Here is a 16,114-nt window from a genome sequence, read left to right on the forward strand (position 1 = left end):
GGTCTGTACCAACCAGCGATCCCCGCACACTCGAGATGAGAAAACATTTCTTCACACAGAGAGTGGTGAGTCTGTGGAATTCTCTGCCACAGAAGGTAGTTGAGGCCAGTTCATTGGCTATATTTAAGAGGGAGTTAGATGTGGCCCTTGTGGCTAAAGGGATCAGGGGGTATGGAGAGAAGGCAGGTACAGGTTACTGAGCTGGATGATCAGCCATGATCATATTGAATGGCGGTGCAGGCTCGAAGGGCCGAATGGCCTACTCCTGCACCTATGTTTCTATGTTTCTAACACTATCCTACACACACGAGGGACAATATACACATTTACACCAAGCCAGTTAACCGACAATCCTGTACGTCTTTGGAGTGTGGGAGGAAACTGAAGATCTTGGAGAAATCCCACGCAGGTCACGGGGAGATTCATGTGGACATTTTCCTGTTTGGTTGTGTCTTCTTGCACCATCCATGTTTAACAAGGCTTATTTGTTTAATTGCAGAAGATGGCGTGGAAGACGATACAGAGGCAAGGACAGGTACGTTTGCATGTAGTCGTGTTGTGTGTGTGCCAAGTGTCACTCTCTGTCACAGAGCCAGAGCTCCAGAACACCACCTCAATCACAGACGTGTACAGCATCAAAACAGGCCCTTCAGCCCATCCAGTACATTCTGACCATCGTACATCCATGACACCAATTCTATAATAAGGTCATAAGTGATACCAGTAGAATTAGACCATTCGGCCCATCAAGTCTACTCCGCCATTCAAGCATGGCTGATCTATCTCTCTCTCCTAACTCCTAAAAAAAGAGCGGCACGGTGGCGCAGCGGTAGAGTTGCTGCCTTACAGCGAATGCAGCGCCGGAGACTCAGGTTCGATCCTGACTACGGGAGCCGTCTGTACGGAGTTTGTACGTTCTCCCCGTGACCTGCGTGGGTTTTCTCCGAGATCATCGGTTTCCTCCCACACTCCAAAGACATGCAGGTATGTAGGTTAATTGGCTGGGTAAAATGTAAAAATTGTCCCTAGTGTGTGTAGGATAGTGTTAATGTGCGGGGATCGCTGGGCGGTGCGGACTCGGTGGGCCGAAGGGCCTGTTTCCGCGCTGTATCTCTAAAAAAAAATCTAACCCCATTCTCCTGCCTTCTCCCCGTAACCTCTGACACCAGTACCAATCAAGAATCTATCTATTGGCCTCCACAGTCTTCTGTGGCAAAGAATTCCACAGATTCGCTGCCCTCTGACTAAAGAAATTCCTCCTCATCTCCTTCCTAAAAGAAGATTCTGAGGCATGTACCTGTCTAAATGTTTCTGAAGTGTTACGATAGTCCCAGCCTCAACCACCTCCTCTGGCAGCTCTTTCCATACACCCACCACCCTCTGTGTGAAAAAGTTACCCCTCAGATTCCTATTAAATCTTTCCCCCCTTCACAAACTTATGTCCTCTGGTCCTCGATTCCCCTACTCTAGATCCAACCCTTGTCTATTGAGGGAAGGTACAAAATCTGTCCCCTTCCCAGTTCTCCCACTTTCTTCCTGTCCCCCCCTATATCCTTCCTTTGTCCTACCCCACCGACTTTCTGTCTGAAGAAGGATCTCGACCCGAAACGTCACCCATTCCCTCTCTCGTAGATGCTGCCTGACCTGCTGAGTTACTCCAGCATTTTGTGATACCTTCGATTTGTACCGGCATCTGCAGTTATCTATATACTAAAACTCTCGTTTGTTATCTTGTTTGTGACTGAACTTCAGCCAAAACGGTACACGGTAGCGAGACAATTTTAGGCCCACCTTACTCACCATTGTCACTTTAGTGATAATGCAAGTAGTTTTATTGAAATCGGTGTTATATTTTAAAAGTTATTCACATTTTAAAGTTTAAAAGGAGGGGGAGGGGGAAGGGGAGGAGGGAGGGGGGGGCAAGGGGGGAGAAGGGAGAGGGGGAGGGGGGGGTTAAAGAGAGAGGGGAGGGGGGGGAGTACAGGGTACTCGCTGGAATTTAGAAGACTGAGGGGGGATCTTATAGAGACATATAAAATTCTTAAGGGGTTGGAGAGGCTAGATGCGGGAAGGTTGTTCCCGATGTTGGGGGGAGTCCAGAACCAGGGGTCACAGCTTAAGGATAAGGGGGAAGTCTTTTAGGACCGAGATGAGAAAACATTTCTTCACACAGAGAGTGGTGAGTCTGTGGAATTCTCTGCCGCAGAAGGTAGTTGAGGCCAGTTCATTGGCTATATTTAAGAGGGAGTTAGATGTGGCCCTTGTGGCTAAAGGGATCAGGGGGTATGGAGAGAAGGCAGGTACAGGCTACTGAGCTGGATGATCAGCCATGATCATATTGAATGGCGGTGCAGGCTCGAAGGGCCGAATGGCCTACTCCTGCACCTATTTTCTATGTTTCTATGTTTCTACTGCACCATTGCAGGAGAGGTTTGGGCCCCAACGAGTCCACTTTGTCTAGTTTTCCTACAAAATCTGGCATTTTATCACACATTAACAGAGTGCTAACCTTGTTGGATTCATGTGTATTTTTCTGGATTTTAAATATGATGCCATATTGAAGATTGGCAGTGTAGATTACTGGAGAAAGGGTTTGCGTAGTGCTTGTCATGAAACTGTAATCACCAATTGATCATAACCTCGTACCAGTGTTTCTCATTAAATATTTATCTTGTCTGCCAAATTTTGTTATGTAGGAACTGGGGAGTATAAGTGCTGTGCTGTAGATAAAAGTGTAAGCCCCCTTGTTAGGAGAAATCTGACAGCAAATGGCTCCAAAGGTCACAGCCGTTTAACGATTCGCATTGGTAAGCGGGTGACAGGGGCTGACAAATAGTTGAGTTTAGTTTAGTTTTGAGATACAGCGCGGAAACAGGCCCTTCGGCCCACCGAGTCCGCGCCGACCAGCGATCCCCGCACATTAACGCTACCCCACACACACACACACACACACACACACACACACACACACACACACACACACACACACACACACACACACACACACACACACACACACACACACACAACAAGCCAATTAACCTACAAACCCGCACGTCTTTGGAGTGTGGGAGGAAGCCGAAGATCTCGGAGAAATCCCACGCAGGTCACGGGGAGAACGGACTAACTCCGTACTAACGGCGCCCGTAGTCGGGATTGAACCCGGGTCTCCGGCGCTGCATTCGCTGTAAGGCAGCAACTCTACTGCTGCGCCACCGTGCCGCTCGCTTAATGCCAGATATTAACCTTCACTCTGTGAACCACGAGAAGCATCATCCCCATTTGTCTCCCTGTAAACACACTCTTCGCATGCACTAGTTTCACTGTCGTCCTGTTGAGTTTCACTGTCGTAATAACCCGTTATCACCTAGCCCACAGCCAACAATGGACCATTGTGGGTTCCACCATTCCTTGATCATCTTTGCTTTTTGCATTATCTCTCATCCATTTAGAAACATAGAAACATAGAAAATAGGTGCAGGAGTAGGCCATTCGGCCCTTTGAGCCTGCACCACCATTCAATATGATCATGGCTGATCATCCAGCTCAGTAGCCTGTACCTGCCTTCTCTCCATACCCCCTGATCCCTTTAGCAAAAAGGGCCACATCTAACTCCCTCTTAAATATAGCCGATGAATTTGCCTCAGTAAAGCAGCCAACGTCGTCAAGGATTTGTCGCATTCCTTCTCTCTGCTCCCACCCAGCAGAAGGTTCAGAGGACAAGGTCTCGACCCGAAACGTCACCCATTCCTTCTCTCCAGAGATGCTGCCTGTCCCGCAGAGTTACTCCAACATTTTGTGTCTGTCTTGGGTGTAAACCACCAGCACGGTGGCGCAGCGGTAGAGTTGCTGCCTTACAGCGAATGCAGTGCCGGAGACCCGGGTTCGATCCTGACTACGGGCGCCGGCTGTACGGAGTTTGTACGTTCTCCCCGTGACCTGCGTGGGTTTTCTCCGAGATCTTCGGTTTCCTCCCACACTCCAAAGACGTGCAGGTATGTAGGTTAATTGGCTGGGTAAAATGTAAAAATTGTCCCTAGTGGGTGTAGGATAGTGTTAATGTGCGGGGGTCGCTGGGCGGCACGGACCCGGTGGGCCGAAGGGCCTGTTTCCGCGCTGTATCTCTAAATCTAAAAAATCTAAAAATCTGCAGTTCCTTCCTACGCATGTCCCATCTACACACCCCACCTGTCTGTGTTTGGCCCATATTCCTCTAAACTTTAGTACCTGCCACAACTACCTCCTCTGGCAACCCTCTCCATATACCCACTACCCTCTGCGTGAAAAATTTGATCCCCAGCTTTCTCCTCTCACCATAGACCTACAATGGGTTGGGTAGATGCCAGTGTTATCATGGACCTCAGGTTATCTTGTCAAGAGGCACAGCTAGATATGGGTCATACTTTTTTAGCACTGGAGTCAGGTTGTTATTCTTTGATTCTGATGAAAGGTCCCGACTCAAAACATCACCTGTCAATTTTTCCAGAGATAGAAACATAGTCATAGAAACAGGAAATAGATGCAGGAGGAGGCCATTAGGCCCTTCGAGCCAGCACCGCCATTGATTGTGATCATGACTGATCATCCACAATCAATAACCCGTGCCTGCCTTCTCCCCATATCCCTTGATTCCACAAGCCCCTAGAGCTCTATCTAACTCTCTCTTAAATCCATTCAGTGAATTGGCCTCCACTGCCTTCTGTGGCAGATAATTCCACAAATTCACAACTCTCTGGGTGAAAAAGTTTTTTCTCACCTCAGTTTTAAATGACCTACCCCTTTATTCTTAGACTGTGTGTGGCCCCCTGGTTCTGGACTTCCCCCAACATTGGGAACATTTTTCCTGCATCTAGCTTGTCCAGTCCTTTTATAATGTTATGCTTCCCGACCCACTGAGATACTCCATCAATTTGTACCCTCGTGGAGTGATACAGCACGGAAACAGGCCCTTCGGCCCAACCTCCGCATGCCCCATCTGCACTAGTCCCACTTGCCCACGTTTGGCCCATATCCCTCTATGGCGTTCTCATCCATGCTACCTGTCCAAATGGCTTCTATGAGTTGTTAGCGAGGGGATTTGAGTATAGGAGCAGGGAGGTTCTGCTGCAGCTGTACCGGGCATTGATGAGACCACATCTGGAGTATTGCGTACAGTTTTGGTCTCCTAATCTGAGGAAAGACGTTCTTGCCATAGAGGGAGTACAGAGAAGGTTCACCAGATTGATTCCTGGGATGGCAGGACTTTCATATGAAGAAAGACTGGATAGACTCGGCTTGTACTCGCTGGAATTTAGAAGATTGAGGGGGGATCTTATAGAAACTTACAAAATTCTTAAGGGTTTGGACAGGCTAGATGCAGGAAGATTGTTCCCGTTATTGGGGAAGTCCAGAACAAGGGGTCACAGTTTAAGGATAAGGGGGAAGTCTTTTAGGACCGAGATGAGAAAGTTTTTTTTCACACAGAGAGTGGTGAATCTGTGGAATTCTTTGCCACAGAAGGTAGTTGAGGCCAGTTCATTGGCTATATTTAAGAGGGAGTTAGATGTGGCCCTTGTGGCTAAAGGGATCAGGGGGTATGGAGAGAAGGCAGGTACGGGATACTGAATTGGATGATCAGCCATGATCATATTGAATGGCGGTGCAGGCTCGAAGGGCCGATTGGCCTACTCCTGCACCTATTTTCTATGTTTCTATGTTTCTATGTTATAGTTCCTGCCTCAACTACCTCCTCCGGCAGCTCGTTCCGTACACCCACCACCCACTTGTGTCACGGTGCCGAGAAGATATGATCAAACCATCCATGCCAACCAGGGCCGAATACATGCAAGGATCCAGAGTTGAATCATTTGAAGGGATCACCATATCATCCACAGAGTAAATGGGGAGCACCAAGGTTAATTGGATAAGCCTGTTATGAAAAGCAACGAGTAGCAAATAACATTTTCACCGCCAAGTAATCAGCAGCGAGTTTGAACTCATTTATTTGCATATTTTCCCTCATTATTCCAACTGGAAAAATCTGACTTAAACCTTTCAAAAGCATCAGAGCAGAATTGAAATTCAGTTTCCAGTTAATGGAGCTCTTTGAACTCAGCGTGTGTGTGTGTGTGTGAGAGAGAGAATCAGTATAATTTTTATTGATATGTTTTTTAAGTCCAAAGATTAACTTAAAGCTTCATATTTGCCGTTTGCTGCTTTCATTTGCAATGGTCTATGAGCGAAAAGATGATAAGCCAGGCTTATAAGACACAAAATGCTGGAGTAACTCAGCGGGACAGGCAGCATCTCTGGAGAGAAGGAATGGGTGACGTTTCGGGTCGAGACCCTTCTTCATCGTTAAGCGGATTCCATTGGAAAGCTTGGCACCTGTATTAATTGCGGAAATTGTGTAATGTAGGATGACAAATTCCAAGACCGAACATGATGTCAAGATCAACTCTTGTCTGCCTGCACATAATCCATTCCCCCCCCCCCCCCATTTCCTGCATCCACTGAAGATAGACACAAAGTGCTGGAGTAACTCAGCGGGTCAGGCAGCATCTGTGGAGAACATGGATAGGTGACGTTTCACAAAGTGCTGGAGTAACTCAGCGGGTCAGGCAGCATCTCTGGAGAACATGGATAGGTCAAGTTTCACAGAGTGCTGGAGTAACTCAGCGGGTCAGGCAGCATCTCTGGAGAACATGGATAGGTGACGTTTCACAAAGTGCTGGAGTAACTCAGTGGGTCAGGCAGCATCTGTGGAGAACATGGATAGGTGACGTTTCACAGAGTGCTGGAGTAACTCAGCGGGTCAGGCAGCATCTCTGGAGAACATGGATAGGTGACGTTTCACAGAGTGCTGGAGTAACTCAGCGGGTCAGGCAGCATCTCTGGAGAACATGGATAGGTGACGTTTCACAGAGTGCTGGAGTAACTCAGCGGGTCAGGCAGCATCTCTGGGGAACATGGATAGGTGACGTTTCACAGAGTGCTGGAGTAACTCAGCGGGTCAGGCAGCATCTGTGGAGAACATGGATAGGTGATATGTTGGGTTGGAACCCTTCTTCAGATCGAAGTTAGTCCAAAGGATCCCGAAGCAAACTGTGTGTAGCAAGGAACTGCAGATGCTGGTTTACACTGAAGATGGACACAAAATACTGGAGTAACTCAGCGATCAGGTTTCTGACCGACCAAAATGGTATGTAGGTTGATTGGCTGGGTAAATGTAAAAATTGTCCCTAGTGGGTGTAGCATAGTGTTAATGTACGGGGATCGCTGGGCGGCACGGACTTGGAGGGCCAAAAAGGCCTGTTTCCGGCTGTATATATATGATATGATATGATATGAAAATGTGGATCGCTGGCTGGTGGGGACACGGTGGGACAAAGGGCCTGTTTCCACACTGTACCGCTGAAATTAAAAACTAAACATCCCCCCCCCGACCTTAAACCTATGTCGAAGGTAGACACAAAATGCTGGACTAACTCAGCGGGTCAGGCAGCATCTCAGGAGAGAAGCACTGGGTGACGTTTCGGGTCGAGACCCTTCAGTCTGAAGAAGGGTCCCGACCCGAAACGTCACCCATTCCTTCTCTCCCGAGATGCTGCCTGACCCGCTGAGTTACTCCAGCATTTTGTGTCTACCTTCGATTTAAACCAGATTCTGCAGTTTTGTTTCTTAAACCTATGTCCTCTGGTTCAGGATTCCTTGGTAGGTTAGGACTTGTCCCAAACTGGCTCAGTCAATTAACCAGGTAAGGATGGTTTTACTAAGTCTTACTAGACTTCTCTGTTCTTGATGAGTACCAATGTTCGTGCAATGTAATACGTCTTCCCAAATGGTTCCAAGTAGAACTGAGTGGGACAGTAGAACTGAGAGGGCATGCAGCGTAGGTTTACTAGGTTAATTCCCGGAATGGCGGGACTGTCATAAGTTGAAAGACTGGAGCGACTAGGCTTGTATACATTGGAATATAGAAGGATGAGAGGAGATCTTATCGAAACGTATAAGATTATTAAGGGGTTGGACACGTTAGAGGCAGGAAACATGTTCCCAATGTTGGGGGAGTCCAGAACAAGGGGCCACAGTTTAAGAATAAGGGGTAGGCCATTTAGAACTTAGATGAGGAAGAACTTTTTCAGTCAGAGAGTTGTGAATCTGTGGAATTCTCTGCCTCAGAAGGCAGTGGAGGCCAATTCTCTGAATGCATTCAAGAGAGAGCTAAATAGAGCTCTTAAGGACAGCGGAGTCAGGGGGTATGGGGAGAAGGCAGGAACGGGGTACTGATTGAGAATGATCAACCATGATCACATTGAATGGCGGTGCTGGCTCGAAGGGCCGAATGGCCTCCTCCTGCACCTATTGTCTATTGAAACATGTGGTCCTACTTTTCACTAACCATGCTTGTTTTTGGCCTTTACAGCAATGAAACCTTTGGAAAATACTGAAGACAAGGAAGGTGAGTTTGACTCGTCTCCATTCGAAGCTTCTTCGTGTAATAAAGTTTCCTTCACCTTGAAACCATTTTGAACTCTGTCTCAATGTTGGCACCTGCTTCTGATGGCGCGCTGGCGCAGCGGGTAGAGCTGCTGCCTCACAGCCACTGGAGGCCTGGGGCTGACCTTGGTCCCGTTTGCTGTCTGTGTGTAGTTTGCACGTTCTCCCCGTGACCGCATGGGTTTTCTCCGGGTACTTAAGTTTCCACCCACATCCCAAAGACGAGCGGGGTTTTATGCTAATTGGCCTCTGTAAAAATGGCCCCTGGTGTGTAGGGAGTGTATGGGTACACAGCCGGAAACAGGCCCTTCGGCCCACCAACTCCGTGCCAACCAGTGATCCCCAGATACGTACGCTATCCTGCACATACCAGGGACATCTGACAATTTTATGAAGCCAATTAACCTACACATCCACATGTCTTTTCCCTTTCGTTTCCCTATCCTGTGACTTTCAGTCTGAAGAAGGGTCTCGACCCTATAAGTCACCCATTCCTTCTCTCCGAGATGCTGCCTGTCCCGCTGAGTTGCTCCAGCATTTTGTGTCTATTTCATTGTTCAATCTGGGACATATGACAATAAAGCACTCTGGACCTTCCTGAAGCAGCTGCCCTCTGGAGGCCAGCAGGCAGACAGTTCACCACTGATGATCACATCCACCTTCCCGTTCACTTGCGTTGTTCTGCATCAATTGTGCATCAACATATAGCAGCCCATTGAGAGGGTTTGTTTGGTGAACGTATAAGATCATAAGTTATAGGAGTAGAATTAGGCCATTCGGCCCATCAAGTCTACTCCGCCATTCAATCATGGCTGATCTATCTCTCCCTCCTAACCCCATTCTCCTGCCTTCTCCCCATAACCCCCGACACCCGTACTAATCAAGAATCTATCTATCTCTGCCTTAAAAATATCCACTGACTTGGCCTCCACAGCCTTCTATGGCAAAGTATTCCACAGATTCACCACCCTCTGACTGAAGAAATGTCTCCTCATCTCCTTCCTAAAAGAACGTCCTTTCATTTTGAGGCTGTGACCTCTGGTCCTAGACTCTCCCACTAGTGGAAACATCCTCTCCACATCCACTCTATCCAAGCCTTTCACTATTCTGTACGTTTCAATGAGGTCCCCCCCCTCATCCTTCTAAACTCCAGCGAGAACAGGCCCAGTTCTCTCCGACTTACTGACAAAATCAAATGATGGATGTCTGTGGAAACGGAATCCTTCTGTTACCTGGGAACATGTTGGGTGTTGGGTGTGGTTGTATGTTGGGTGTGGTTGTATTTTAAGTTGTCATCAATAGTTTTAATCTTCTCACTCGAGACACATTATTCCTACCATGGTTGTACCAGTTACATTGCTACACATCTGTCATTGACTGGTTTAGTTTAGCTTAGCTTAGCTAAACTTAACTAAGTTTAGTTGTTTAGTTAATTTAAGTTCAGTTTAGTGCAGTTTAGGTTAGTTCAGTTAAGTTTAGTTAAGTCTAGTTTAATTTAGTATATTGTCACGTGTACCGAGTTACAGTGAAAAGCTTTATTATCATATCATATCATATCATATATATACAGCCGGAAACAGGCCTTTTCGGCCCTCCAAGTCCGTGCCGCCCAGTGATCCCCGTACATTAACACTATCCTACACCCACTAGGGACAATTTTTACATTTACCCAGCCAATTAACCTACATACCTGTACGTCTTTGGAGTGTGGGAGGAAACCGAAGATCTCGGAGAAAACCCACGCAGGTCACGGGGAGAACGTACAAACTCCTTACAGTGCAGCACCCGTAGTCAGGATCGAAACTGAGTCTCCGGCGCTGCATTCGCTGTAAAGCAGCAACTCTACCGCTGCGCTACCGTGCCGCCCTGTGGCGTGCTAACCAGTCAGCGGAAAGACAACGCATGATTACAATCAATGTACAGATACAGATACAGGATAAGGGGAATAACGTTTAGTGCAAGATAAAGTCCGATTAAAGATAGTCCAAGGGTCTCCACTTTCTTACATTTGAATATCACTCTCCAGTCCATGAAGAAGGAATTCATTGCTTGATTTGTAAACTACATGGCTAATTTTACATGCAGAAAATAGATAGAGCTCTAGGGGCTAGCGGAATCAAGGGATATGGGGAGAAGGCAGGCACAGGTTACTGATTGTGGATGATCAGCCATGATCACAATGAATGGCCTCCTCCTGCACTTATTTTCTATGTTTCTATGGTCAGTGGCTCCTACTTGCTTGCACGTTTATCCTTTATTCCAATTGTCTAATAATTCAATTATTTTTAAGTGCCTTGTCTCCTACTTTTCTGCGTTATTTACAATCATTATCTCAGGCGGCTGGATAATCCCATGCACTTTAAGCTGATTCACTCAAATACCCAGTAGTCCTTTAGAACAACCATTGCAGTCACAGAAAACATGCGGGACAGAAGGTCCTGAAGATTTACACAAAATGCTGGAGTAACTCAGCGGGACAGGCAGCATCCCTGGAGAGAAGGAATGGGTGACGTTTCGGGTCGAGACTCCTCTTCAGACCCGAAACATCACCCATTCCTTCTCTCCAGAGATGCTGCCTGTCCCGCACATTAACACACACTAGGGACAATTATTTTACATTTAGACCAAGCCAAATAACCTACAATCCTGCGCGTCTTTGGAGTGTGGGAGGAAACCGAAGATCTCGGAGAAAACTCATGCAGGTTACAGGGAGAACGTACAAACTCTGTACAGACAAGCATCTGTAGCCAGGATCGGACCTGGGTCTCTGGCGCTGTAAGGCAATAGCTCTACCGCTGCACCTATCCAAGTCTCATCCAAGCAGATGCATCAGAACGTTCTTATACCCGTAACACCTATGTTTCTGATACTCCATAAACAAATCCATTAAAGATGTTCCCTCAGGATTGGAGGATGTTTAAAACGAGCTGGAAATGTGCGCCTGGCTCGGTCACATCTGCACAGAGAAAAACAGTTAACGTTTCAGATCAATGACCAATCGTCAGAACTGAAGCCGGGACGCTATCTGTCTCTCAGCAGATGCTTCCTGACCTAATAAGCAGTTTGTGCTCAATTCCACATTCCCATTATCTATGCTATTCTGCTCCTGCATTCCGGGCAGCATGACAAATGTATCTGTCCCACACGAAACATCTAGGCACCAGGGAAATCTGCAGTTGCACGCTTAACATGCACAAAAGGTGGCAGCAACATTATTTTAACAGGGAAGCAAGGGAGGGAGTAAATAGGTCATTACAATTCCTTGGAGATTCATTATCATCTCTCTCTCTCTCTCTCTGGTTCTGTTGGCTTTGGAGCAGTGAGACTGGAATACCATCCGCTATAATTGTGCTGTTATCGAGCCCCCATTGGTAGTGAACACATGTTCACGGAACAGAAGTATGTATGTTTCCATTGGGGGGATACCATCTTGTTAAAGACTGGAGGTGATTAGCGAGGGTATATTTATGGTGGCGTTAGTAACGATAGGCCAGCGATAACAGATTGGTTTTAACAGTTGGGCTGAATATCAATTTTTGTCAGTGTCCCCCCTGACAAAATAGACCGTCTGTTCTCGTTGTGCATTCTTGCTACTTAACGGTCAATATCAGTGCTTTTCCTTTACAGAGTTGACTTACAAAAGCAATTGAGATTCTATCGGGGAATTTGTGCCATGAAGTCGGGGGAATAAATCACTTATTTCCAACTGTTCCTTGTGACGGATCTTTCGTGCGCTCTGAATAAAAATGATGCCATTCCATGTTGAGTTTAGTTTAGAGATACAGCGTGGAAACAGGCCCTTCGGCCCACCGAGTGATGCCCGCACACTAACACTATCCTACACACACTAGACACATTCCAGAGATAAACCTGTACGTCTTTGGAGTTTAGTTTAGTTGGAGATACAGTGCGGAAACAGGCCCTTCGGCCCACCGAGTCCGCGCCGACCAGCGATCCCCGCACACTAACACTATCCTACACACACAAGGGACAGTTTACACTTGCACCAAGCAAATTAGCCTACAAACCTGTACGTCTTTTGGAGTGTGGGAGGAAACCAAAGATCCTGAAGAAAACCCACGCAGGTCACGGGGAGAACGTACAAACTCCGTACAGACGGCGCCCGTAGTCGGGATCGAACCTGGGTCTTTGGCACTGTAAGTGCTGTAAGGCAGCAACTCTACCGCTGCGCCACCGTGTCGCTCAGCGTGGAAGGCGCAAAGTGTTGGAGTAACTCAGCGGGTCAGGCAGCATCTCTGGAGAAATGGATGAGTGAAGTTTCGGGTTGGGACCCTTCCGACTGATTGCAGAGGGGGTGGGGAGGGAAGGAAAGCTGGAAGAGAGGAGGGGAAGGACAGAGAATACTCACAAACAGTTGAACACAAGCGAGTGGGGGAGTTAAATAGGCAGATTGTTGGGCAATTAGCAGGGATGAAAAAAAACAGGTGTGCTTCCAAAAAGGAAACAGTTGTGAACTGTGAAGCTGGAGGATAGAAAAATGGAATGCAACGATGTGATTGTATATGACCTCCTATTCTGTTTCCTGCAGAACACAAGTGGCCACACTTTGAGAAGTAGTTTAAGAAAATAACTGCAGATGCTGGTACAAATCGATTTATTCACAAAATGCTGGAGTAACTCAGCAGGTCAGGCAGCATCTCGGGAGAGAAGGAATGGGTGACGTTTCGGGTCGAGACCCTTCTTCAGACTGATGTCGGGGGTGGGACAAAGGAAGGATATAGGTGGAGACAGGAAGATAGAGGGAGAGAAATCACAGAGGGGGAGCAGCGAGAGAGCATGTTGCTAAATTCTCGTCGAAGAGAGGAGGAGAACTTCTTCAAAGTGGACATACCTCGAAGAGAAATCGCAGTGGAGCAACCAGTAGTATAAGAAAATAACTGCAGTAGACCAGAGGTTAGAGATGATGCTATCTAGATGTATTAAGTGGAATTGCATTAGACTCCAGGGTCCCCATTGATGGAACAAGCTGGCGGGTTAATTTTAAGGATATGTCAGTGTGGTTCAATTGGATCACATTTAGCCAAAATGATCAAGTGGCTGTTTCGACAAGAGTTCTTGCTGGTGTATGCACAATTCTGTTCAGTCAGTCCACTTAGGAATTTAAGGATGTATAATCATATCATTCTTAACTCTAATCTTCAGAATATCCCAAAGTGTTTTAAGCAGCAAGGTTATAATGAGCAGATAATTACTTTGCAATCGATGTTTCATTGGCAAAAATTTGCCAGTTATTTTGCACACTGCAAAATTCAATGTTGTCTTTCATTGACTGTAGCGATCTATAATGGAGGCTACAGCTGGCCCTCATTGTAAGTGGAACTCCACACCCAGAACAAAGTCAAGCTGCACTCTTGACTTTTCATATTTGGTTATTATTTGGTTATTATCTGATTGACTTGACATGTTCTGGATGGCATTTATTCACAAAGTGCTGGAGTAACTCAGCAGGTCAGGCAGCATCTCGGGAGAGAAGGAATGGGTGACGTTTCGGGTCGAGACCCTTCTTCAGACCCTGAAGAAGAAGGGTCTCGATCCGAAACGTCACCCATTCCTTCTCTCCCGAGATGCTGCCTGACCTGCTGAGTTACTCCTGCACTTTGTGAATAAATACCTTCGATTTGTACCAGCATCTGCAGTTATTTTCTTATGTTCTGGATGGCCTTATGGACCATAGAACAGTACAGCAGACAAGGAGGCCCTTCAGCCCACTATGCCAGTACTGACCAGAGTGCCAAGTTAAACTAAGCTTTAAATGTACGTGACCAATATTCCTCCATTGCTAGCATATCAACGTGCCTCTCTAACAAAGATAGCTACATGGCCTTGAATACAAGACTCTTTATTACTGAAACAGGCTCAACATTTTGTTTAGTTTAGTTTAAAGATACAGCGCATAAACAGGCCCTTCGGCCCACCGAGCCCGCGCCGACCTGCGATCCCCACACATTATAATTATCCTACACACACTAGGGCCAATTTCACATTTATACCAAGCCAATTAACCTACATACCCTGTACGTCTTTGGAGTGTGGGAGGAAACCGGAGATCCAGGAGAAAATCCACGCAGGTCACGGGGAGAACGTACAAACTCCGTACAGACAGCACCCATAGTCGGGATCGAACCCGGGTCCCTGGTGCTGTGAGGCAGCAACTCTAGCGCTGCGCCACCGTGCCGCCCTGACCGAAAAAAGCGTATCCACACTTTTCCTTTCTACCGCTGAACACATTGATCGTTCTGTACCTTTGTAGTGCCTTTATATTTGAGTATTTGTCTAGACACAGAATCATACAGCACAGAAATGGCCGTCAGTCCAACTTGCCCACACCAACCGATATGCTCCATCTACCAAAGTCCCACCTGCCTGCGTTTGGCCCATATCCTTCTAAACCTTTCCTATCCATTACCTGTCCAAATGTCTTTTAAACATTGTGATAGTACCAGCCTCGACCACCTCCTCTGGCAGCTCGTTCCATTTACCCACCACCCTCTGTGTAAAAAGTTGCCCCTCAGTTTTCTATTAAATTTTTCCCTTCTCACCTTAAACCTCTGACATCTGGTTCGTGATTTCCCAACTTTGGGTAAAAGACATTCAGCCTATCTATTTTCCTCATGGACCTATTTGACTTACAGTTTGTACGTTCTCCCCGTGAACTGCGTGGGTTTTCTCCAGGATCTCCGGTCTCCTCCCACACTCCAAAGATGTGCAGGTTTGTAGGTTAATTGGCTTGGTGTAAATGTAAAATTGTTCCTCGTGTGTGTATGATAGTGTTAGTGTGCGGGGATCGCTGGTCGGCGCGGACTCGGTGGTCCGAAGGGCCTATTTCTACGCTGTATCTCTAAACTAAACTAAAAAAAACTGGGCGGCACGGTGGCGCAGCGGTAGAGTTGCCGCCTTACAGCGAATGCAGCGCCGGAGACTCAGGTTCGATCCTGACTACGGGCGCCGTCTGTACGGAGTTTGTACGTTCTCCCCGAGACCTGCGTGGGTTTTCTCCGAGTTCTTCGGTTTCCTCCCACACTCCAAAGACGTACAGGTGTGTAGGTTAATTGACTGGGTAAATGTTAAAAAAAATTGTCCCTAGTGTGTGTAGGATAGTGTTAGTGTGTGGGGATCGCTGGTCGGCGCGGACTCGGTGGGCCGAAGGGCCTATTTCTACGCTGTATCTCTAAACTAAACTAAACTAAATTAAATCAGGGATCTGAATACTCCGCATTCTGTAGACATGATCTGGACACCATGGATTGGATCTGTATACCATAGATTTTATCTGTATATCATGGATTGGATCTGTATATCATGGATTGGATCTGTACATCATGGATTGGATCTGTACACCATGGATTGGATCTGTACGCTATGGATTGGATCTGTATATCATGGATTGGATCTGTACGCTATGGATTGGATCTGTACCTCATGGACGGCTCGATTGTAATCATGTACAGTCTTTCTGCTGACTGGTTAACATGCAGCAAAAGCATTTCACTGTAACTTGGTGCACATGATTGATTCCTGGGATGGCAGGACTTTCACATGAAGAAAGACTGGATAGACTCGGCTTGTACTTGCTGGAATTTAGAAGACTGAGGGGGGATCTTATAGAAACTTACAA

The 16,114-nt window shown here is 46.9% G+C and overlaps 1 protein-coding gene across 3 annotated transcripts in view; it reads left to right on the forward strand.

The window, feature by feature from the left end:
• The window catches only part of LOC144610848 (CD276 antigen-like), a 110,972-nt gene that overhangs the window by 84,946 nt on the left and 9,912 nt on the right, over positions 1 to 16,114 (forward strand). For all 3 annotated transcript variants that reach the window (XM_078429816.1, XM_078429817.1, XM_078429818.1), the window contains exons 7-8: positions 500 to 535; positions 8,405 to 8,440. In XM_078429816.1, coding sequence (XP_078285942.1) covers positions 500 to 535; positions 8,405 to 8,440 — 72 coding nt within the window. The remainder of the gene's footprint in view (positions 1 to 499; positions 536 to 8,404; positions 8,441 to 16,114) is intronic.

Source organism: Rhinoraja longicauda, chromosome 38 (genome assembly GCF_053455715.1).
Source record: "Rhinoraja longicauda isolate Sanriku21f chromosome 38, sRhiLon1.1, whole genome shotgun sequence".
Lineage (NCBI taxonomy): Eukaryota > Metazoa > Chordata > Chondrichthyes > Rajiformes > Arhynchobatidae > Rhinoraja > Rhinoraja longicauda.